Here is a 26,557-nt window from a genome sequence, read left to right as displayed (position 1 = left end):
TTTTAGTTTGTAAGCAAACACAATTATTGAATGTCCCTATGATTTATAAACAATTACAAACACATTTTCATATACACATAAGCTTAGGGACACAAACATAAACACAAACACAAGCACACACGTCATCATCATCATCATCATCATCACTTTAACCTAACACAGTCCACTGCTGGACACGGGCTTCCACAAGCTCGCGCCAAAAATAGCGTGAACTCATGTGTTTTGCCCATAGTCACCACGCTGAGCAGGCGGGTTGATAACCGCAGAGCTGGCTTTGTCACACCGAAGACGCTGCTGCCCGTCTTCGGCCTGTGTTCAAAGCCAGCAGTTGGGTGCTTATCCTGCCATCGGTCGGCTTTTTAAGTTCCAAGATGGTGAAACGGTATTATCCCATAGTCGCCTCTTACGACACCCACGGGAAGAGAGGGGGTGGCTATATTCTTTAGTACCGTAGCCACACAGTACAAGCACACACGTAATACGTGCCAATTATGCATGCTCCTACGTACACAGACATTAGAATACTAAATAAATAGTAATGCTACATTTCATATTATATAATGTTACAATATAAAATGAATGAATGAATATGAATATAGAATGAATGAATGAATGAATGTCGAAGGACGAAGAGCGATCGGCAGACCGAAAAAGCGATGGATGGATTGTGTGAGTGAGGATATGAGAAAGAAAGGAGTAAGCACTGAAGTGACGAATAATAGAGAGGAATGGAAGAGAAAAACATGTTGTGCCGACCCTACATAAGTGGGATAAGGGCAGGAAGATGATGATAATGTTACAATATAAGATTTCGTAAACTAATCTTGTCATCTTTATAGGTATCTAGAGTATTATGAGATTTTAATGTCAAAATCCGTTAATGTGGTGGAAGGTGGCATTGACTTAAGCTGGATTACTTAGCAAAATATTGACTAAGATAAACTTTACCTTCGAGTAATCAAGAGAAGTTATATTGACTTGGAAAATTCTTTGTGATTCAGCGTCGGATACTTGTTACTAAGCTAGTTTTAATTTTATACAAATTAGTTTTTTTTTCTTTTTTTTATCCCTACTTAATATTATAAATGTGAATGTAAGTTTGTTTGTTACGCTTTCACGCGAAAACTACTTAACCGATCATCATGAAACTTTGTACACATATTCTTGGAGGTATTAGAAGTAACATAAGATAGTTCTTATTTAAAAAAATCGAGCGAGCTATCGAAAAAGCGAGCGAAGCCGCGGGTAAAAGCTAGTATTATATAAATAGCGGATATAGCGTCGATAGACGACTGGAAAAGTTGTTCAAAATTGAACCCAAATCTGAACATTATTTATATTTTAATTTTAACATAGGCTTAACATAGGAAGAATTTTATACGAATTTAGATTATTTAAATAAACGTCAAAAAATATACAGCATAATGTAGCACATTTTAGATTACTTATTTAAATTATCATAATTGTAGTTACAGACTTGAAATTCGTTCAAATTTCCTCGTCACATAAATACTTTTTATGAAGACATCAAGTAATTGGTTGCAATTTGCTAAGTGCTGGATTCGGAAGGAACTGAATTTATTACTTATTAGGGGTCAGTCATAAATTACGTCACAGAATTTCACAACTTTAGACCCCCGTCCTCCTCTCGACCTTGTAACAAATGGTCACATTTATAAGAACCGTCTGAACGTGTGTGAAGACTAGTGAGACGTCATGTTTTGTAATTTTACTTATTTATTAAATTAAAACATTAGTTTCGATATTATTTGTATTTCCAATTAACAAACAATTAGATATATTATATTTCGAAATACGATCTCACAATTTTTTTACCCCTCCACCTCTTGTCACATAATGTCACACTTTATCGAACTCCTTAACGTGTGACGTAATTTATTGACGACTACATAACGAAAAACCAATATTATTACCTTTGTGTAAATATGTGATGTTACTAATAATAAAAAAAATTCAAATCCATTTAATGTAGGTTATACTAGCTTTACCTCATACTTTACCTCTTTTTACCCTTTTCTCTGGTCTAACTTCCAATTCAAACTGACGAATATTTCATTTTTTTTCGAAACTGAGACGTTTAGGTTTATTGTATAATTTTGTAGCTTTTATACATAAATAACAAATAGTTTTTTAAAGAGTAACTGCGTGCAGTTTCTTACCAATTCTTCTCTGCATAATTCACATTCAGAATCGGTGGTAAATTCACTTTTAACATTCATTTCAACATAAATATTTATTTTATTTGTAAAATGACGATTAAAATGGGCATTATTAACCTACTGAATAAAGTCACTTTTGATTATTAATTGTTTTAATTATGTATATATTATATTATATTTTATATTATGTATATATATACTTAAGGTTTTTTTTTTAGTTTAATGTAATTTATCTATTAAATATAGCTTATTATACAATTTCATTGTTTTAATTTGAAATTTTAAAAAGCGATCCATTCACAGTATCAGATATCCTCATTATATCCTTTAAAATTCTCATATTTGTTGTGATAATATTGTAAGATTCATAATATTTAAAATACAATGTTGCTTTATGTTTTTAAACGTAATGACATTCTTTATAAAATGTCAAAGTATTCATAACATTACAAAGTTCAAAACCACGGTACACACGCTGTTATGACCGCATAACGCTCCTTCGGAAGTTGTTAAAGTCGGTAATTCTCATAAAAGTGCTGTTAAACGACATCGTGAGCCCATCGTAAAATATGTCCCGAGTTAGGGATGACTAAATCTTGAGATGTTACGGTTTCACAATTATCATTATTATTATTTGTTTTGTCGTTAAAATATTATCTGATATCTGGTTTTATTGCTTTATATATCTACAGCGATATTATAATAAGGTAAGATTATAACTCCGTTCATTCGTTTATTTTCTTTTTGACGGTTCTAGAAAACTTGAAATTAGTGACTCCCTCACACGTTACCGATTCGATTTTAAATAATAATCGATTTCATTTAAGTAGAATTTTCAATCGATTTAATGAAATATTTTTAGTTTAAAAATAATAATTATTTACTATTTCTAACTATTTCTGAAAAAAAAAAAAAACAGTCGAATAGAAACACAAGTTAGGTTTTGGTTTTGGGATATGGTTAATATCCAAATAATAATCAGGTTATTTATTCATGCAATATTTTTGACTGATTATCTATACATATATGGTATATTTAATATATAAAAATAAATAAAATTGGAGTCTGTTTGTAATATTAGCTGAGGTAATAAGGAGTAACTTAGGCTACTTTTATTTTAGAAATTTATTTATTTTATGACTCTGCGAATAACGTTTTTTATAATCCACGTAAATGAAGTCGCGGACACGGCTAGTTTTGCATATGACTTACGAGTATAAATGGTATGAAGTACAATACATGTGATTTAATTTTATGTCTCTCGGTTGTATCCATTTTGCGTGTGTATGTGTGTTAGAAAATGTTTAAAGAGCTTTATAAAAGAAATAATAGAAACAATCTAAAGGTTTTTATATTATATTGATTTCTTTTCATGTTAGTAATTATATATTCTTTATTGCACTTTAAAAAATCATAATCACAAGTCATTTTTACAAAGGATGTTGGTAAGGGCGAACTTATCTCTGTAAGAGATCTCTACCTGTCTACCCATGGTGGTGAAAGATGATGTTACCGCGGGACTCATAAGCGCATTTGTGATAAAGCGAAAAAAAAAAACTGAACAAAAAGGTTAAAAATAATAGAAAAGAATTATATTATATTACATACATTCAATATTAGTGATATAAAATACATATATACTTAACTACATACACAGTTACATGGACATATACATACATACAAACATACAGACATACATAAGATATGAGAGATTATGATAAGTGTTTTAGATAAGACGACGTTCTAGACATTACTAATTTCATGTATCACTTTCAAGTGATAGTTACATGACGCAGTATCGCCTAAGCGCATATTGAATCAGTGTTAATGTTGACTTAATAATAATTGATATTGTAGTAGTAGCTGTAATTGATTTAGTTACATCATGTTCTGTACATAATCTAGTGGATTTTAACTTTTAAAATGTAGAGATATAATCAATTGGTTGAAATAAAATTATATTGGTATATGCTTCATAAATAAATCACAACAAAAAAAGTGTGTGTCAGCTCAGACGCACGACTGGAGTTTACTCCTTCAGATCGACTGTCTAAATCGATACAAAAGGCTCACTAGTCTAAGAAAAAGATTAATATCATATCAAATGCTAAATAAACGAACCAAATAACGCCATCTATCGGAACCCTATTGAGTTGCGATAGATGGCGTTACAAGAAACGTAAGGACGAAGGAGTTAAGGAGTAAAACTCAAAAAAATAATTTATTACTTATACAAATTAATATTTTATTACTTATTATAAAAGGCTAAATAAGTTATTTAATCGAATGATCATAAATATACAAATATCATAAATATCAATCATCATAAATATGCTAAACTGAAAAGCGAATTGCAGAAATTAAAAAATAATTGTGTTTGCTCGCAAACGAAAAAAAACCGACTTCAATTACATCGACGAGTAATACAACGTAGATCGACGAAAAAATAGTCAAGTAACTACGCGTTATCAAAGATTATTCAAAAAGTAGTTATCAAATCTTAATAAAATTTATATGTGACCACATGACAAACATCAGCTTTCGATTAAATTAAAAATTATTAAAATCGGTACACCCAATAAAAAGTTATTGCGAATTTTCAAGAGTTTCCCTCGATTTCTCTGGGATCCCATCGTCAGATCCTGGTTTCCTTATCATGGTACTAAACTAGGGATATCTTCTTTCCAACAAAAAAAGAATTATCAAAATCGGTACACCCAGTAAAAAGTTATTGCGGATTTTCAAGAGTTTCCCTCGATTTCTCTGGGATTCCATCATCAGATCCTGGTTTCCTTATCATAGTACTAAACTAGGATACCTCCTTTTTAACAAAAAAAGAATTATCAAAATCGGTGCATCCAATAGAAAGTTATACGGTATAATACAACGTAGGCCGACGAAAAAAGCGTCAAGTAAAAACGCATTATTAGATATAACTCAAAAAGTTATTGTTAGATCTCAAATAAATTTAAATAGGACCAATGATGTGTCCACCACCTTTCGATTAAAAAAAAAATTGTCGAAATCGGTCCACACAGTCAAAAGTTCTGATGTAACATACATAAAAAAAATACAGTCGAATTGAAAACCTCCTCCTTTTTTGGAAGTCGGTTAAAAAAAGGTTTCAAATTGATTAAAATTAAAAAAAAACAGGACTTTAGGCGTTTGATAATTCACAAGACAAGACAACGTCTGACTTGTCAGCTAAGCTAACACAGTTGTAAAATAACTATATAAATAATATTTCCAAAGCAATTCTTGAATCACGATTACTACTAAATAACCTTAGAGAGAATTGTCGAGTCTGTAGCTTCGTAGCACATTCCATAGTTTCCCAGTTTTGATATGAACGTATTTCTTAAATATTGATTGGGACAAAATAAAATAAAATATTAAATAAATATTAACTTTCACAATGCAACTGAATACGAAATGGAGGGAAATGACTCCAACCTCACATTTAGGAAAATTGTTTTTATATACAAACTATCTTTGGTAGTATGGTTAACCGTAAAACATTTGAATGTTATTTTTTGTATATGTTTTTCAAGATATTATATTTAATCTTTACTATTAACAGAAAATATTGAGTGGGATTCTCGAAAATGATTTTAAGATTAGTCTTTGAACGATCTGTGTTGAAATTCAATCAGTCATTTGAATGATTCACTCGCTTATGGTTGGGTATTGGCTGTGCCTCAGGTGATTTTGAATTATTTCAGTGTAAACCTCTGGATTAGTCATTTTGAATCACTCTAAAATCGCTCTTGTCTAGTATTGGATCGGACTGGATTACTACAACCCATATATTCGAATAAGCGTGTTTCACAACATAGCTCAGAGTGTTATTAATTTTAGCGTTCATACAACGATGAAATACCAACATAATTTTATTTACTCTCAAGCAAAACAAAAAAACAGATTTCAATTTTCACCCACACATATTATTGAAGCATCATCTTTTAAATAAAAAAGACATCATAAGACTAATACCATATGAAACATACAATCGAATGGAGAAATGTAAGTCCTTTTTTTGCAGTTGGTTAAAATATTATTTTTTTAGTTTAAAATATTCATTTTCTGTATGGCATATTTTACCATATACTTGGTGTGGTTGAGCTAAAAACATTTAAGGGTCATTTCTTTTATGGTATAAAAGATTGCCCTATATAGAAATTTTATTTCTAATATATAAAATTCTCGTGTCGCCGTGTTTGTAGTTAAATTCCTCCGAAACGGCTTGACCGATTCTCATGGAATTTTGTGTGCATATTGGGTAGGTCTGAGAATCGAACAACATCTTTTTTTCATCCTCCTAAATGTTAAGGGTAATCCACCCCAATTTTTTTAATTTTTAGATGAATTATTTATACTTTTTTTATTATGATTTGGCATTGGAAAATATATAGATACAACCCTAAATTTTCACCCTTCTACCACCAACCCCTATTTTTATATAGCATTTAGCGGCAAGACAACGTTTGCCGAGTCGGCTAGTAATTATATAAAATATTATTTCGAAATTTAAGCAAAATAATATCCTTCACAAGTATGGAGAATGAGGCCTTTACCCAGCGTTGGGATCGTTTAAAGGCTAAATGTTCTTTTTATTTTATTAGTTTGTAATTTAAAAATTAAATTGCTTTTTACAATGATTCCTTTAAGTAACATTTTTTACCCTTTTATATGAGGTTTTTTAGCTAATACCGCATGTCAGGGCTTTAGAAATGTAGATTTGTATAGATGTGGATTATTCATAGCTGTGTGTTGCGCAACGTAGGTAGGCAGCAAGACTGTTTCTTGCTCCAATTTTCATACAGAAGTAGTTGCTTTTGATGCGTGTCGTTCTGTTCTTTGTTCAGTTGTTTCAGGTTTGAGTACATGCGGATTTTAGACTACTGAGAAGTTTAGTTAGAGTTTTAAAACATTAAAACCCTGTTGATACTTCTCTACTTACCAAAGATTTTTTCTTATTAATAACAATATATATATAAATATATTTTACTATCTGTGTGGCTACGGCATTAAAGAATATAGCCACCCCCTTTCTTCCCGTGGGTGTCGTAAGAAGGGACTAAGGGATAACACAGTTCCACTACAACCTTTGAAATTATAAAGCCGACGGATGGCGGGATAACCATCCAAGTAATGGCTTTGAAATACACAAGCCGAAGACACACAGCGTCTTCGGTGCGACAAAGCTAGCCCTGTGGTCACCAGCCCGCCTGCCCAGCGTGGTGACTATGTGCAACACACATGAGTTCACGCCATTTTTGGCGTGAACTTGTGGAGGCCTATGTCCAGCAGTGGATTGCATTTGGCTGAAATGATGATGATGATATAAATATATTTTAGATATACGCACGGTCTTCTGTTCCTGAGATAGGCAATTGAATGCCTGTGTCTTAGGTAACGGCCGGCTGATATCTGTGATACTTAAATATTACACTCAGATGTGGGGTGGGAATCAAAACCACAATCCTCGTAGCAGAAAGCAGGGTCATTACAAACAGATCTAATGAGACAGTCAAAAGAGTGTTTGGAGCAAAAAAAAAATGAAACACAATTTAATACATATTTCAAGAATTTGCGTCCGCATAAATAACGCAACGTATTCCTGCTACGTTCTCCTCAAATGCTTATCTTTACCGCAGAACATGAGATAAATTTTAAAACAAAGCATTTTAAAACTGTTCTAGCTGAATGTGGCCACACGACTGTCTTACTTTTTTATGTGTTTTAAAATAAATAAATGAATCAAGGATCTCTCGGCTCTATTTCAAGATTTCGGAAGACATATTTATTTTAAGTTATAGATGAACATATTTAAGGTTTCATAGCTTTTATTGAAATTTTTCGTCTAATTTATTATATACCCGTAGCTGTATTGAGCGGAAGTCGTACTATTATAATTATCGTATCAAACACGTGAATTTTCAGGTTTTATTTTGTTACTATACTATTATAGATGAATGGAAATGATAAACAAACAAATTATCGTCCACCATAAATTAGGCACACGCTAGAGTAAGGTTTAACTGTTTCATAAAGTAAATATGAAAAAGTTAACGTCCAGATACCTTGCTGTTTGTATAAAATTAAAACTTTCCATAAAGTTTTAACATTATATGGCGTTGAGTAAAGAAGCGGAACAAATGGGTTAGAGGTTGTTCACGTTGTTTTACTTACGTTGTTCAGTTTGTTTCGTTTTTATTTTTCACACCACTATGAATCCGTAGTCTATGAACTTTGACCCACTCTGGAACATCGGCTGTCTTAGTCGCCACAGGAAGACAACAATATTATTCGGCTGTGGTATTGCATTATAATGTGAACTCACTCATTTTGCCCATAGTCACCACGCTGGGCAGGTGGGTTGGTGACCGCAGTACTAGCTTTGTCGCACCGAAGACGCTGCTGCCCGTCTTCGGCCTGTGTATTTCAAAGCCAGCAGTTGGATGGTTATCCCACCACCGGTCGGCTTTTTAAGTTCCAAGGTGATAGTGGAACTGTGTTATCCCTTAGTCGCCTCTTACGACACCCACGGGAAGAGAGGGGGTGGCTATATTCTTTAGTACCGTAGCCACACAGTACACGTTACACGTACAGTTCACGTTATTTTTGGCGTGAACTTGTGGAGGCCTATGTCCAGCAGTGGACTGTATAGGCTGTAATGATGATGATGATGATTGCATTATATTTATATGATAACCTGGAGTAATGCTCCAAAATGATGATTAATATATTTCCTATTGTGTCTAACCTCAATTACATGAATATACGAATAGTATATCTAGCCATAATAGCTTCTATATTATCTTCGTATTCTTTGCTTTTTAACCGACTATAAATAACTGTGTTCGCTCGCAAATGAAAAAAAAAACCGACTTCAAATTACATCGACAAGTAATGTAACGTAGCACTAAAAGAAGTAATTTTGATTTACTGACACTATAATTTAATTAGTGTTTACTCTCAAACGGAAATAACACTGACTTCAATTACATCAATCTGATCCGACAAGTAATACAATGTAGGTACACGAAAAAATAGTCAAGTATTTTTTGACAGTAAGTGAATAATACTGTTTTCAAGCAGTATTGTGTTCCTGTTGGTGAGTAAGGTGACCAGAACTCCTGGGGGGATTGGGGATTGGGTCGGCAACGCGCTTGCGATGCTTCTGGTGTTGCAGGCGTCTATAAGCTACGGTAATCGCTTACCATCAGGTGAGCCGTACGCTTGTTTGCCGACCTAGTGACATAAAAAAAAGTTAAGAAGGAAGATGATCGCAATTCGATTGTATTTCTTTATGTATGTTACCTCGGAACTTTTGACTGGGTGAACCAATTTTGTTAATTTTTTTGAAATCGAAAGGTCATGTAATCCCATTTAAATTTAATTGAGATCTGACAAGTATTTTTGAGTTATGTTGTATTACTTGCCGATGTAATTGAAGTCAGTTTTTTTTTTTCATTTGCGAGCAAACACGATTATTAAATGATGGTATTATTTATTTTTATATTTTAATATATAAAAAATAGTAATGCATAGATCATGTAGCATGAAAAAAAAAACCATAGCCGTAAATAATTATCTTAATTATTAACCTACATAAATATATGTATATGTGTATAGGTATATTGTATATCTCTCACGGTCAGTTTTGGACTCACCATCGGATACGAGAAAATAAGCTTTAGTTTGCAATTTGAAGTATGCAGTGTTGAAAATAATACGCCTCAATGCTTTGAAAATTAAAATGTAAATAAAAAAGCATGGGTGCTTAAGAGCTCATGGATGTTCAAACTTATATTTAAAAAAAAAACGTAAAAAATCTGAGGTAACATATATAAATATACTAGTCAGCCGCTCCGGCTTCGCATGGTTGCAAGTGTTCCTCTACTATATTATTTATGTATTATACATATAATAAACCTTACTCTAGAATTACTCTATTGACTAAAGAAAACCGCATCAAAATCCGTTGCATAGTTTTAAAGATCTAAGCATACAGACAGCGGGAAGCAACTTTGTTTTATACTATGTAGTAATATACATAGTCGAATTGAGAATCTCCTCCTTTTTTTGAGGTCGGTTTAAACGTTATAACTCTTTTCTTGTTACCATAATATTGTAGTCATTGCTTGGTGAAATCATATTCTCACTAACATTTATATGTACACACAATTCAAAGGAAAGAAAGAATTAAATCATGATTTTACTATTTATTAATGATTACTTAAAGTAACCAGTTAAATTAATCTCAAGTGACTATTTTTATAATATATTGAACAAAAGCCTTTCTTATGAAAAAGAAAGATTTGGTAACATGAGCAGTTGGACACATCAGTAAAAAAATGTTATAAATAATTTCATACTGTTGGATCTAAATGCAGTAAGGAATATTGAACGTTTTGTTTCGATCGACATGTTTCATCCACTGCCTAGTTGCCATTAATATCTATTGAATATTGCACATAGGGCCATTTTGTTCCTGACAATACAGGTGTGTTACTGTGTTGAGTGCGTTCCGTTTTGTGTCTAACTGGGTCAGGTGAGGTGACCATGAATTCGACGGAGATGAAATGTGGGAATCTATACCAGTAAATACAAAATTTTGTTGTGTTTGAAAAGTTTGTTTATAATCAGTACGTGTACAATGATTAAAGTTTTATGATAAAATTACAAAATTTATGTGGTACCGCAATGCTTTACCAACTATTTAGCTAATATAGTGGCAAGTGTTATAGATTGATTTTTTTTGTTTCTATTCTTGAAAGTTTTTTATTCCTTTTGTTAATTTTTCATTTGCACGTACATATTTGATACTTGTCAGTTTATTTGTATAATTTGTTCGAAACATTTTTTTTTACAATTTGGGTCAGTTTGGAAACATAAGAAACCCAGACAGGTAATTAATAATTTAAAATTTACTTTCGACTTTATCAAATAGTGGACGTATTTGTAATTGTTCTACAAGAGGAAATGTTGGAACATTCCAAACATCCAATTGGCAAGTTCAATAAAGATAGTATAGTTTTATACTTGTTAGCACATGTATCTGATAAAAATGCCAAAAGAAATATATCGAACAATCTTCTCACAGAAAAATGATATGTCTTTATAATCTCATATAAAATTTCGAAATATACATCAAATAGAAATACGACTGCTGCAATGCAGTTATGGTGCAGCTGCGACTATATGGAATATTGCTAAATCGATATGTTCGATGTAAAAATCGTTTTCGTTAGATTTGTAACGTTTTATCAGTCCTAATGTATCTGGATATTGGAGCCAAAATATTAGAGCCAAAAAACTTTCAGGAATCTTCTGGAAAATTCTAGTCAGAATAGTTCGTTGTCGCTGTATTCTGTTGCCCAATTTACCACTTAGCGACTATTTGGCAACCTACCAAACTATACGATAAAATATTATGGCACGTTTCGTTCTTAAAATCTAATGCAAACTTTGCTTAGATAGGGATATATTTCACACATATGTGTATATGTATTATGTTTCTCTTGAAACTGATATTTCTGTTGTGAACTGTGTGACTTTACTCGGAGTTCCCAAGTAACAGAAAAAACAATGAATGATAAGACTACGGAACCAGAACCATATAGTTATTTAAATATTTTTTAATTTAATATCATACAAATTAAGAAATCACAGAGTAGTTCCAGATTCTTAGCTAGAATAACTAGGTGGCCAGACTGAACTACTAAAAAGTGGACGCTTAATTTTTTTAAAACACTAACAAACGATGTATAAATAAACGAGAAAGATCTTCACTTTTAGTTGGACACCCTACACAACGAACACCGTAGTAACCGTTTTATCTTGAACTACCCTCCCCCCTTGCCACACAGCATAGCGGGTTGTGGAGGAGGATTTCAAAAACCACCACAGGTTTGGTTATTTGGTCGGCGAGTGTTTGTCTTTTAAATTAGAAATTAGTTAAATGAATGTGTATATTTTGTCGACTGAAAATTTATGGTATATGAAAGCTTTTTTTACTGAGCGAAATATTGGTGTTTTCGGGCTGATATCTGCCTCTAAATATTTAGTTTTTTATACTTTATAGGCAACGTGAAATAGTTGATGGGTTGAGGTTTCCACTAATTTGAGTCCAAAATGTATTCAGCATTTAAATTGAAATCAAAGTCGAAAAATACATTCAGCACATTTAATAGTCTTCCAAACCCTTTTTTGAATCTTTATTTTACATCTTAATGAGTATTATGTTTATAGTGAATTGAGTTATGTTATAGTTGTTTTTGAGAAATTATTTATTTTAAATTAATAATTATTTCTCGTTACTACTGCGTTCATTACTATTTATTAACCTACTTTAAAAAGGAGGAGATTGTCATTTCGGTTGGTTTTTTTTATGTGTGTATACTGATTTGCCAAGATTTCTGATCCGATTTACTTGACTTAATTCAGTTTGGTTGAGCCAAGATGAAGTCGGTGCCAAGCCTTAACTTTACTTCATATATATCAGTAGGTAGTACATACAAATAATAGTATTTATTAAAAAATAAAAGGTTAGTAGATTTGCATAAGCAGACGTGTTTCAAATTTATTCTTTATTAAGTTATTTTTTGCTTTTGAGTTTTTGTACTCTGTTTTTTAAACGTAGTTTTTTATGTTAAATATATACTATATAATCTAAATTTTCTAAGTAAACACAATATTATTATAAATATTTTATGATGCAATTGTTAGTATATCTATTTTATCAACTAATTCTCAAGTGAAATTATTCTAAAAATATCAATGTACACTTGAGCACTTATTTATTTTATTATAGATATATATTTACATAGAAGGTACATTTAATTTGACAGAGGTCACTAGTGAAACTCAGATGTAACCTTCTGACTTTTTCAAGTGCTCGTAAAATCTTTTTTTACGATTTACCCTATCCATTTACTGTCAGCTTGAGTAAACCATTGCTATGATTCTGTTTTTTAAGCAAAATAATATTTACGTAAGTTAATAGAGGTTGACTTAAAATATTTTTAATCGTCTTCAAAGAGGAGGAGGTTCCCAATTTAGGGATTCTAATCCAAGCAATCCAAATAAGGAATTTATTATGGGAAAATTATTCAATTAATACATTGTTACTTAAGTTAATTATGTATATTTATAGTTATTAATAGGTAAATATTTCAGTGCACATGTATAGCAGTAGCTTAAAATACACACACACACACACACACACACACACACACAGACACACACACACTACACATGCACACACACAAGCTATTATTTTATAATATTTTAAATGGGTTGTGTACTTTTTGTTAAAAATCTATTTCTAGCAGACACTGTGATAATGACTCTACTTAGTTAGTTTTTACTAAACATCTTTGAATATAGTTTTTACTAGTTATGATGCAAACATTTTGAATACATCTACAAATAATAATAATTATAATAATAAATACCTAAAATACCTAAAATAATGCTATGTGGTTACGGCAGTAAAGGCGTCGTAAGAGGCAACTAAGGGATAACAAGGTTCCACTACCACCTTGAAAATTAAAAAGCCGGCCGATGGTGAAATAACCATCCAACTGTTGGCTTTGATTGACGGTGCGACAAAGCCAGTCCTACGGTCACCAACGCGCCTGCCCAGCGTGGTGACTACGGACAACACACATGAGTTCACGCCATTTTTGGTGCGAACTTGGAAGCCTATGTCCAGCAGTGGACTATGATAGGCTGAAGTGATGAAAATATATTTCAAATTTAATTAACTATACAGTCGCCCGCTTATATATAAAACAGTTTAGAAATATTGAAATATCCTAGTTGTTCATTACGTCTAAAACAAATAAATTTAAACAAGTAACTTTTTGAAATATCAGACAGAATGTTTGCTCCACTCGTTTTCCCGTACAAATATAAACATTGCTCAATTCACCGTGAGGAGAAACAACTCGCAGTATCTGGGAAATGGACATATTTGATCGTTGACTTACTGCGTGAACGTAGCTGAAAGCTTTTTAACCATTATTTATTTATTTATTTATTTATTTATTTATTTATTTATTGGATAATCCAACAGTTGATACATAGCTTATTTTAGTTAAAGTATAATATAACAATTACTAGAACCAAAATAGGATTACACAGTTTGTTTAAATATATTATTTAACAAATTAGAAGACATCTCGTATTATGATCGTTTATAAAAATTAAATTATGAATCTAATTGAGTATTTGTGTGTGTTTGTATGTGTGTGTGTGTGTGTGTGTGTGTGTGTGCGTGCGTGTGTTTTAATTAATTACATCTTTACTTTTGAGTGCTTTTCTTAAAATTGTTTTTGTCATTTATGTGGAAACATTTTTTTAATATAAGTTTTTAAACTTTCACCGTCTATGAAAACTTTCAGGATATTTACCTCGGTTGTCGATGGGATTGTCGATTTGATAACCGCGGTAAGTGAAAGTAAAAACTTTTTTCCTTATCCAGTAGTTTATGTATGTATATATATTTTATGTATATTCGGAGATAACTTCGTCGTTTATGAACCGATTTTGATAATTCTTTTTTTGTTGGAAAGGAGATATCCCTGGTTTAGTATAATGATAAGGAAACCAGGATCTGATGATGGAATCCTAGAGAAATCGAGGGAAATTCGAAAATCCGCATAACAAAACAATGACATTTAACACTTTGACATATATTTGACTCTCTCTGACATTAATGTTTATTTCATTCTGTATATTTATATTGAATTTAATCTCGAATATTTATTAATGTATACTAAATGGACAATTTTTAATTTGACTTATTTATATTTTGACGATATGATATCCCATAACATCCTTTTAAATAAACTAGAACAGGTTGGTATACACGGTGACCTATTTAGGTGGTTATCTTCTTATCTTCGAAACAGGAGTCAGGCAGTGACGATACGGGGCTTTTGTTCATCATTTACTCCGGTTTCATCAGGTGTACCTCAGGGCTCTCACCTTGGTCCGTTGCTTTTTAATATCTTCATAAATGATATTCGTAAAATTTTTGAGCACTCCTCTATATTATTGTTTGCAGATGACTTGAAGGTTTTTAGAAGAATTTCTGAGTGGTCGGATTGTTTACTGTTACAACAAGACCTCAACAGACTATGCGAGTATTGTAGCGACAATCTGCTCCAACTTAATGTTAAAAAGTGCAGCATCATATCATTCACACGAAAAAAAATATCTATTGAATACGATTATCAACTATATGACACAATTATTGACCGTCTTTCTGAGGTGAGAGACCTAGGTATTTACCTGGATAAGAAATTAACTTTTGGGTTTCACATAGACCGTATTGTCGCTAAGGCCTATCGAATGCTTGGCTTTATACTGAGGATTGGCAGGGAGTTTAAAAACGTTTCTACTCTTACTCTTTTATATAGTAGCCTGGTACGTTCTTTATTAGAATTTGGTTCGTCAGTCTGGAACCCCCAATATAAAATATATATCGATTCTCTCGAAAAGGTACAAAACAAATTTTTGAAACATTTAAAATTTAAATTTTATGACTCGTGTCAGAGCTCGCCTAGTATCTGTCCACTGGAAACTCGCCGAATGCTCAGAGATCAAATCTTTCTTTTTAAACTAATAAATAATGCTGTTGATAGCCCTTACCTATTAAGTTGCTTAAAATTTAATGTCCCTACATTTAGTAAACGCAAAAATTCTCTTTTCGATTTGCCCTGTACCAAGACTAAATATGCCCAAAACGATTTTATTCGTCGTTCCTGTAATATGCATAATGAAAAATTTAATGACGTTGATATATTTTCGTGTTCACTTTCAAATTTTAAACGTAACATTATCAATTTGTTGAATCAATGAATAGAAATTATTAAACTTTGTATTTATTTAATTAATTTTTAGAATTTAATTGATGATTTTATTTATATAGTGAATTTTTAAGAATTTGATCGATGATTTTTATTTATATAGTTAATTTTTAAGAATTTAATTGGTAATTTTTATTTATATAGTTAATTTTTAAGAAATTATTTGATGATTTTTATTTATATAATTAATTTTTAAGAATTTAATTGTATGAGTTCCAACATTGTATTTGATTATTTGAATTATTATTTGAATTTGTATCTCATTTTTTACTTTCTGCTTCTTGTTTGTATTGGTTATTGGTGGAAACTTAACTGGTCTGTGCGATATATCGTTGTTATCTTTTATTATTTGTGTTATGTTGTACTGTTTGTTTCCCAAATACAAATAAATAAAATAAAATAAAATAAAAATAGATATTCTTAGTAATTTGGGAACACCTGTAAAAAAGTAGGCAATTATCTAGATACTGATGTTTACTTTGTTAATTTTGTATTTGTTGTTGTACTACTTGTTGGTGTTGACTTATGAATAAATAAATAAATAAATAACTTTTTACCGAGTTACCAATTTTGATAATTTTTAATTTAATCAAAAGCCGATGTTTATCATGTGGTCAGATTTAAATTTCATCGAGATCTGATTACAACTTTTGGAGTAATCTTTGATAATGCGTATTTACTTGACTATTTTTTCGTCTACCTACGTTGTACTTGTCGATATAATTGATGTCAGTTTTTTTTCGTTTGCCTTGCAAACACAATTATTTTCATAGAACATTTGCGTTCAGTGTCACTGGCACATTGATTAATCACTTCAAACTTTAACCATCTTTTTTTCAACCATTTTCACGTAAAATGTTCGGTATCAGTTGATACAAAGATGATCTAAAATAATACACAATATTTATTCCGAAATCTCAACGATGCCGGAAATTGGGCGAATGAAACCACACAACACAACTAGTGTTCCGTAAACTTTCCCCTTTGTGGAATACCTTTAATTTTTCCTTTCCCTTTTCTCGAATAATCCAAATAAATTATAGTACAAATTTTGTTACTTTTATTTACGTCTTCAAAATCAAAGACCTACTTTTATTTGTGTTCCATATTAATTTACGAATACTATGTCCTGTTAGATTTTAAGATTGTCAATGAAAGTTCTGGGATACATAAAAAATCGAATAACATTTAATGAAAAAAAAATACTTGAAGTACATCTCAATTAATTTTATTTCATTGAAAAAATATATAATATTCACTTATTGAAACCTAATTATTTAATTCGAATTAATTTTAAGCACTTAGTATTAATCATTGACGATCAACATCTGCAAAATCTACATTCCGAATCGGTGGTAGCTTTACTTCTACAAATATAATAATTGATTTTTAAAATTTCAATTTGTAAAATGACGATTCGAAAGTGCTCTTGCAGACTATTTAAATAAAGCTGTTTTTGATTTTGATTTCGATGTACGTAAGAGGGTCATTATAAAACTAACATACGAGGTCAGAATTATCTTCAAATGACCCATCACCACGGTCAAAGGCGTCACCACTTACATGGACTCCACGTACGCTCCAACGATGAAATACGTGAGCAGTATACCATTCTACCGTTCAATGGAAACTAGACTTTGCACCTTGGGCCTAAGACTTGATTTCTTCTGCACAACTCATTGCCTGTATATCCTTGTTTTAACGAATTAACAATTCTATTCACTTGCAATAAAGCTTAAAATCGTTTTTCAGGCGACCCATTGACCCTCAGCTTCACAGCGCTGGTTGGTACTCAACATACCTTGCGTTAACAAGCACCTCGTTATCCACAATTGACTGAATGAAATCATTTTGCTCTTTTTATTGATGTTGAAACATGTTAAGTATAATTCTTGAATTGAAATAGCCTTCCAAAATTAACAAACACTAACTGGGCTATTGATACTATAGATTATTCTCCATGTACAAGAAGTTTTGAAGCTTAACATGATGGGTGTCATGTTATTTTACTACGGGATGGCAGAAAATTTCACTCCTAAGAATAACGATCATTATATGGTCCTTTAAAAACATGATAAGGATCTGGATGAATGACTTAATGTGTTCTTCGATATACAAGGGTGAGACACACAAGGATACACTTTTGTAGATGGATATTTAATTAAATATAACCATCCGCTCCGAAGGACAATCAAACATAATTGTGTTTGTTCGGAAATGAAAAAATAATCAACTTCAGTTACATCGACAAGTAATACAACGTTAAGTTTAGTTCAAAGATTACTCAAAAATTAGTTATTAGATTTCGATCAAATTTAAATTGAGACCACATGACACGCACCACCTTTTGATAAGAAAAAAATCATTGAAATCGGTTCACTTGGTCAAAAATTCTGGGGTAACATACCAAGAAAAAAAACAATGGAATTGAGAATATCCTTATTTTTTTGGATAAATGATAAAAACGGTGAGTATCGCCAAAAAAAAAAAATTCATATCAATATAAAAGATTATCGTTGTCAATCGTAAGCACAATTAAAAGAAGTCAATTAAAGCAATTTAAATATTTCAAAAGATACAATTAAGATAAAGTTAACTAAATGTTGAGATGAAAGACCCATTTACCGTAACGCGATCTCACATTAAACTGTAACTGTACTGATACACATTAAAATATAGTCTCATATTACTTTTACAGCTAAGAGCAAAGTCCGGTACCTATATTCACAAAACTTAATGTATGACGATTCTGCGGAGCTGAAACGAAAAGATGCTCCCCAACTACGTTTTAATTATAGTAAAAAACACTTTTACACCTATATTTATTTTAAAAATCTTAATTTTTTCACGTCCGAGTATTAGACGCAGCAAAAGTTCATTTTAAGTTCCAGCCGATTTTTGAGAGTATGAGTCGCAAATGAGTAAGTCCTGAGTTATGAGTGAGTTGTGGATGATTTGTATTACGTTTCGCCTGTAATATCCCATTGCTGGGCATAAGCCTCTTTCCCCATGTAGGAGAAGAATCAGAGCTTAATCCACCAAGATGCTTTAATACGGGTTGGCGGATATATTCCCTACTATGAGTAACGATTGCAATCATGTGCACATGATAACAATCGGGATCGACGGCTTAACGTGCTCTCAGAGGCACGGTGGGGAAATTCACCTGCATATACACCCAGACTACGGTAAACATCTGTATGGCCAATACAAATGTTTGTCATGTGCGGGGATCGCCGTACCGCCAACACAATAGCGACAAACCAGTGCTGTGACCCGTTTCGCCAACGCGGTGTCAGTTTCTATTAATTTACTTACATATTTGTTAATTTATAAGATAATACTAACTTTATAAATATACTGAGTAAAACTTCTATAATATAATAAAATATAAATGTCGTTGGAAAAATTTAGAACAAGACAGAAATTACAGTCATTATTCGAACGATGTTTCTTTAACCTTTACACCGTCATTATTTTCACATTAGCGTGGAACATACACACAATCATACAGTGTGTTATTATTTTTATCTCGATCATTAATATTTTCGATTGCTATAAATTATTAAAGTTACATACGCCATAGTTTTTTCTACGTTCATAGTTTTCGGTTTTATTTGTATGACTAATATGAAATACTAGAAGTTTGTTGATTTTCATAGTAAGTTGCTTTATGGTCTCGATAAGTATTTTAACATAATGGGTCCAGTTATGTTTTAGATTGGGTCATGTGTATAAGCGGATATAAATATAAAAATTGTTGTAGGCATATAAACGTAAGTATAACACGTAGTAAATATTTATTTGGATTTTAATACGTTAAGTATAAACTTTGTACCCCATTTTATGAAAAATGCGGTGATGGAGGAGTATTAAATTTCTCACTCCTTATTATATTATTATAGAGGAGGAGTGCAGAATGGTACTATTTTTTTAATTATGCATAAAAAATACATTAAATAAAAAATAAAAAAAAAACATTACACACAAACACTGTATTGTGTAATGTGTATTATATTTTTTTTTCAACATTACACTGTATTTGACACACACGCGTCAATCAAATTGAGAATTTCTCTATGCTCCATGGAATAGAATATAGACTATAGATTAAATTGTCTTTACTGAATGTTCAACATAATAGCTAATATTATGTATGTTCAAATGTAATACATATGTTCAAATTTATAATTTAAATTAATTATGGTCGAATCTCGACCACTGTGCGACCAATAGTTTAGATAAATATTCATGTACAAAATAGTAAGATTTACTTAGATTTGGTAGTTTATGTAACTCGCTGTAATTTCATCTATTTAGGGCAAGTGTATATATGTCATATAAAATCACGTATATAGATATCTGTAACTTATGAGAATCAGCTGTCGTAACCTATACGCTAGTAAAATCGGTCTTAGTAATCAACATTGATGTTTAATAATTTCCTGATAATTTTGTCATGGTTAGTTATGTCGTCAAACTAATTTAATTAATGACTAACATTTATTCTCCTTACTATTACTTGCTTACTCTGTAATTGATAGAATAACCTAAAGAACACAATCCAAAGAGCAAATATAGATTATAGTGTATGATATATATATATATATATATATATATATATATATATATATATATATATAATGATGATAGAAAATATAGATTATATAATTTGAATTCGTTTTATCGGGATTTATACCATGTACCTGAGGAGTTCCTCCGTGACCATGGCGCATGCAACTGCGCCGAAATATCGGAGCCTCAAAGATAAAAAGGTACATGGTATAAATCCCGATAAAACGAATTCAAATAATGTTAAGAACCATGGAAATTTAAAACAATATATAGATTATATATGTAGTATGTATGTACATTATTCTGTTGTAAATTAATTGGCAACAGAATTACCTGTCCTTTAACGGATGAAAAAAATCTAAAACAGATTTGTTGAAGGGAAGTTTGATGGACAAAGCTGAAAAGAAAGGATTCTGCAAAATTGCCGATAGTTCTAAAAGTGTAATTGTATTTTTTTAATTGGTTTATATAATAATTAATTTAATTTTTTTGTTGTTATTATAATTTTTATTCTTGCTTGTTTCTTTTTCTTTTATGTTACATGTATTATTTCTGGTTGTACAATAAAGTATATTTGTATTGTATTGTATTGTATTGGTAGTATTTATACCCAAAAAAAATCACAAATACCTTCAATGCCTGGTCTTTCGCAAACGTAGTAATTGTGTTCTTTGCAGCTTCTGTCGTTCCACATGAAGGTGGGGTGCGCTGGTCGTGGAGGCAGTTCTCGGCGCGCTTCCACGCAGTCTTGACCTGAAGTTCCATCGTCGTTGGGTTGACTAGCATGCTTGCGCCAGCCGGGAAACCAGTCTGTTGGACAGAAAGATTTATATATATACTTTTCTATATTACATTTTGTTGTAATAATCAATATTAAAGAAAATAATTATAGATTTATCAGCCGCGCCTTTGGACTGTAGATAAGTCGGTACAAATATCTCAGTAATATTATTTCCAAGACATTTATGTTTTCTATAGATGTTTCTCTTCAAAGCTACTTGAATAAAGTTTTAAGCAATTTTAGTATTTAAATATTTTATCAATATAAATAATAAATAACTAACTAATAACTAGCGTCTTTGGTGTAACAAAGCCAGCCTTGCGGTCACCAACCCGCGTGCCCATCGTGATGATTATCGGCAAAACACATAACTTCCAGCAGTGGACTGCGATAGACTGAATTATAATAACTAAGTAATGGCCAAAATGTATGTGCGCGTAACTTTCTATTGCCGACACCAAATCGGAAATGCTTTTTTGTGTACGTAATTGTCAGGACAGGGTTTATGCATAACTAATTAAAAAAGTGTGTGTGTACTTATCTACGAAGTAAGAAGTTCTACTTTATTGGCTAGCTAACTTCACGTTGCTAACGTCTTCTTGGTTGAATAGTTAACTTCAGGGTGTCGGTTTTTTTCGTAATGATGTGCGCGCGCGTTTACTACCATATTTTTCCCCTACGCGCCAAAAGAATTTATAACTTCAAAATATGGTGATACAAAGTTTGCCAGATCAGCCATTTTTATATAAATTTTATGAGATGATTTATAAAAACTGAATCACTCATACAAACTCATATAAAAATATGAAAAAAAAATAATTATGAAACATTTTCTATGTCACTACATTTCTAACTAAAGCCGACCAGACGAATCATACAGTACCCATTAGTAAAATGTAGTAGTTAATCAAAAGCCTCAGTGATACATTGCAGAGGTCGAGGAGATAGTTGATAGAGGTCAGCGCTCAACAAGTTTGACCACAAGATAGTCAAATGAAGCTCTGCCACGTGAAAAGCTTATCCGGAACTTTTCAACTTGCTTCAAGACTGATGAAATGTTTTTAACGTTAGAATAAAAAGGAAGTGAGGATTTTTAGTGGATATTCTTAGGTAAAAAAAAAACGTCATCCTCAGTTCTTTTAAAATAACTTCATTGTGCGTTACCCAGCCTATATATTTCCACATCCACAGAGCTATATATATCATCATCATCACTATTTTAGCTTATCGTAGTCCACTGCTGGACATAGGCCTCCACAAGTTCACGCCACGGCAGTAACTTGTGGCTGGCCGACTTCGGCCTGTATATGCTATATCTATGGAGCTACGGAAAACATTATATGTTAATACTAGCTGACTCCGCAAACGTTGTTTTTCTATATATGTTATTAATCCCCTTAATCTCCCCTCCCCCCCCCCCCTTATAAATTAAGGGTATGAAAAATAAACGTTGGCCGATACATAGATCTACCCGATATGCACAAAAAATTTCATAAAAATCAGTCCAGCCGTTTCGGAGGAGTATGGTAACTAACAATGTGACACGAGAATTTTATATATGTACATCGCTTTAGCCTGCAATATCCCACTACTGGCCATAGGCCTCTTTCCCCATGTAGGAGAAGGATCAGAGCTTAATCCACCACGCTGCTCCAATGCGGGTTGGCGGATATATTCCCTACTATAACTAACGATCGCTATCAGGTGTACATGATAACAACCGGGACCGGCGGCTTAGCGTGCTCTCCGAGGCACGGTGGGGAGACCCACTAAAAACGTAAACGGTTGTACGAAACGTACTTTTTCAAATTAAAGAGGAATTTTCGTAATATATAATCACCGATTTTTAAGAACCTAGAAATGTGGATTTACGTATTAAAGTATGTTGAAAACACTTCTACGAATCTGAAAGCACATTATAATTACGCGATAATCGCGACGGTAACCTAATATAATCGAAAGTTTCCCCTAACGACACTTGAACAATTTTTCGTTCAATCTGGCGTCGTAAAGTCGGACAAGTTCGCTGGATTAGGCCAGCGGCTCTCAATCTATGAAGTCACGTTTTTGTAGTAAATCTGTAATACGTGTTGTAACTACTGTTGTTTTAAGAAGAAGTTAGCAACACGTTAACACCCGAAACAACCAGTAAACGACTATTAGAGTTATAAATAGTTTAAGAAGTGAAACTTCTTAGAATCGTGATTTGAAGCTTGATGTAATGTAAATGCGCCACTATAAAAAAAAACCACATAAATTTATAGAAGATATTGAGACAGAATACATCACTGCTTTAAATACGTAAGCGACGAGTTTTGTATAGCGCTTACGACCTTATTCACGAGACTGTAATCATCGTCGATAGAACAAATCGCAACAGCCTCGCTTTTTATGTCGTTTCAGAAGCGTCACTTCTACCGTGTGTAAATTGCACACGCGCACACTCACACACTTTTTTAATATAGAGCCTTTTATGGCAGCACGGAACTCTTGTTAGAGTTTGATTTGAATAGTCAGTTTTTTTGTATGGCTCATCATCGATAGAACACATCGCAACAGCCTCGCTTTTTATGTCTTTTCAGAAGTGTCACTTCTGCCGTGTGTAAATTGCACACACGCACACACACACTTTTTTAATATAGAGTCATTTATGGCAGTATGGAACTCTTGTAAGAGTTTGATTTGAATAGTCAGTTTTTTTGTATGGCGTCGAAGTCTTTACTTACCATGAGTATTGTATACATGTACTATATTTAGAGTAAGCCTGGTAATGGAGATGAAGGGCATTCGAGGAAATCCCTTAAGATCTTACAAAAGCCCTGTGCTTGCTTATTATATTTAGTAGGGATGTAACTGTCATCAAGGATCTGATACAAAAAGTTAAGGTTGTAGGGAAGCCTTTATTTGGTAAGGGACTGGTAATGTGACAAAAGTATGAGTATGAAAATATTATAATATGAATTGGGTTTATTTAGCTGATGAAAGTGTGATTAAATATTGAAATAAAATAATGAAATAAAATATTTATTTCAAATGATATAAGTGACTTTGTAATGTTGTCGGTTGAAGGCTATTCAAATAATCTATCTATCTGTCAATGGCCTTTACATCTAATGCAGATGTTTTAAGCAGTGTAAATCCATGTTGGTTTCACCGCTCTTGAGATTGCGATGGCGGAGTGTCCTCTCCACAGATGTTAACTGCTTCGCTTGGATTTCAATTTAGGAAGTGCAGGTTATCGCATTGCCTACACCACCCTTGATCTTGCCAGCTGGACCCACATGAACGATAAGTCGCTACGTGTGGAACTGGTTCTGTTGCAGAACCTGACTCGTATCTTACGGGGATCCGCTTCGAGTACCTTAGTCGCCTCTTACGACACCTGGTACTAGGGCACTATTCTATTCTGCCGATGCCCCACGGCTTTCAAATAATACTTACGTATCAATTACCACTTTTTTTTGTATTTATTCTCTAGATCGTCATATATAGTTATATACATATAATTAAATTCGTAACATAATTTTTCATAATACTTTAATAACATCTTAGAGGGTGAAAGGGCGCAGGGTAGGGCCCCAATCCATACTTTTTTACAATCTCATTCTTACCCACAAAATAATACATAAAATATATTTTTAAAAAGTGTTGCAATAGTATAAATTAAATAAATATTTAAAACAATATTGGCAATAGTGAGTTCTTTGGTGCAGTATATTAAATTTATTCAGCTAAGGTAACCGATAAATTATTGGAAAAATAGTAATTTCATTTCTTTGATATAAACATATTTTAGTTTTAATGTTGATTTGCTCTATGCAATAAAACCGACAGTTTTAATTTTCTCATTATTTTTTTAACCGACTTCAAAAAAATGGAGGACGTTCCTCAATTCGACCATATATATATATATATATATATATATATATATATATATATATATTTAATGTATGTTCGGGGACAACTCCTTCGCTTATGAACCAATTTTGATAATTCTTTTTTTTTTAAAGTTTAAAGGAGATATTCCTAGTTTGGTACCATGATAAGGAAACCGGGATCTGATGATGGGATCCCAGAGAAATCGAGGGAAAATCTCGGAAATCCGCATAACTTTTTACTGGGTGTACCTACCTACCGATTTTAATGATTTTTAATTTAATCTGATTACAACTTTTGGAGTAATATTTGATAATGCGTAATTACTTGACTATTTTTCGTCTACCTACGGTGTATTACTCTTGTCGATATAATTGAAGTCGGTTTTTCTTCATTTGCCTACAAACACAATTATTTTAAATTTTATTCTGTTGTATTATAAGGTACGATTACTCATATGCCAATTGCCCTTTTCGTATAGTAGAACAACTTTTGCAATTGAAAACAGATTAAGAACAAAATAAATACGGTAAAAGTACTAACAACGTTTAAAAATTAAATATTTGCTCTTTTTTATTTACACAAAACGCACACAAGCCCGAAAATAAGTGTTAACAACACGAGGCTAAGTAATCATTCTAATTTTTAAGTTAGCTTCGAAATAATACAAGTCTGTAACATGGGTGTGGCCACAAGTTAACTCAGTACGACACGCTGACGCAGTTGGGAAATTAGCGGATTTTCGAACTTGGCAACTTTGTAGCCGCAAGGACCAGTGACGTAGGGTTAGCGAGAGTTTCATTAAAGATTCATTGAAGATATTTAGGGTTATTTTAATGAATCATTCACACAATTTTGGATCGTAGACTGTATATATTTGTATAGATGACGTTATAAACAGGTTTACACTTTGAATAGGCGAGTGTATAATAAAAAATATCACTGAATAATATTCAATAAGAGAAATAATTGTGTTATTTTAATTTGTTGAAATAATTAAAAAAAAAATAGAAATAGTTGTAGGTGATCAATAATTATCTTTTTTAATATTAAATAAAAACGCGAAGTCAGTTAAATCAGCTACAAAAATCGTAATGTTATGTTATGTTCCATATCAAGTGAAACATGACAAAATCATAAATTAATTACTTCATATCAATAAATTATTAATAAATATTTAAAAATATAAACAAATAGATACATATTTTAATTTGTAATCAAACTAATCAGACCAATGGCAGCCCTGAAAGTTACTTGCAAGG

At 32.0% G+C, this 26,557-nt stretch overlaps 1 protein-coding gene across 1 annotated transcript in view; it reads right to left on the bottom strand.

Annotated features, from left to right (window-relative positions):
* The window catches only part of LOC123659436, a 212,892-nt gene that overhangs the window by 86,747 nt on the left and 99,588 nt on the right, over nt 1-26,557 (bottom strand). The window contains exon 8 of the mRNA XM_045594650.1: nt 21,269-21,448. Within this exon, the coding sequence (XP_045450606.1) occupies nt 21,269-21,448 (180 nt within the window). The remainder of the gene's footprint in view (nt 1-21,268; nt 21,449-26,557) is intronic.

Source organism: Melitaea cinxia, chromosome 14 (genome assembly GCF_905220565.1).
Source record: "Melitaea cinxia chromosome 14, ilMelCinx1.1, whole genome shotgun sequence".
Lineage (NCBI taxonomy): Eukaryota > Metazoa > Arthropoda > Insecta > Lepidoptera > Nymphalidae > Melitaea > Melitaea cinxia.
The sequence above is the reverse complement of the archived record's forward strand: the minus strand, read 5'-3'. Positions and strand labels throughout refer to the sequence as shown.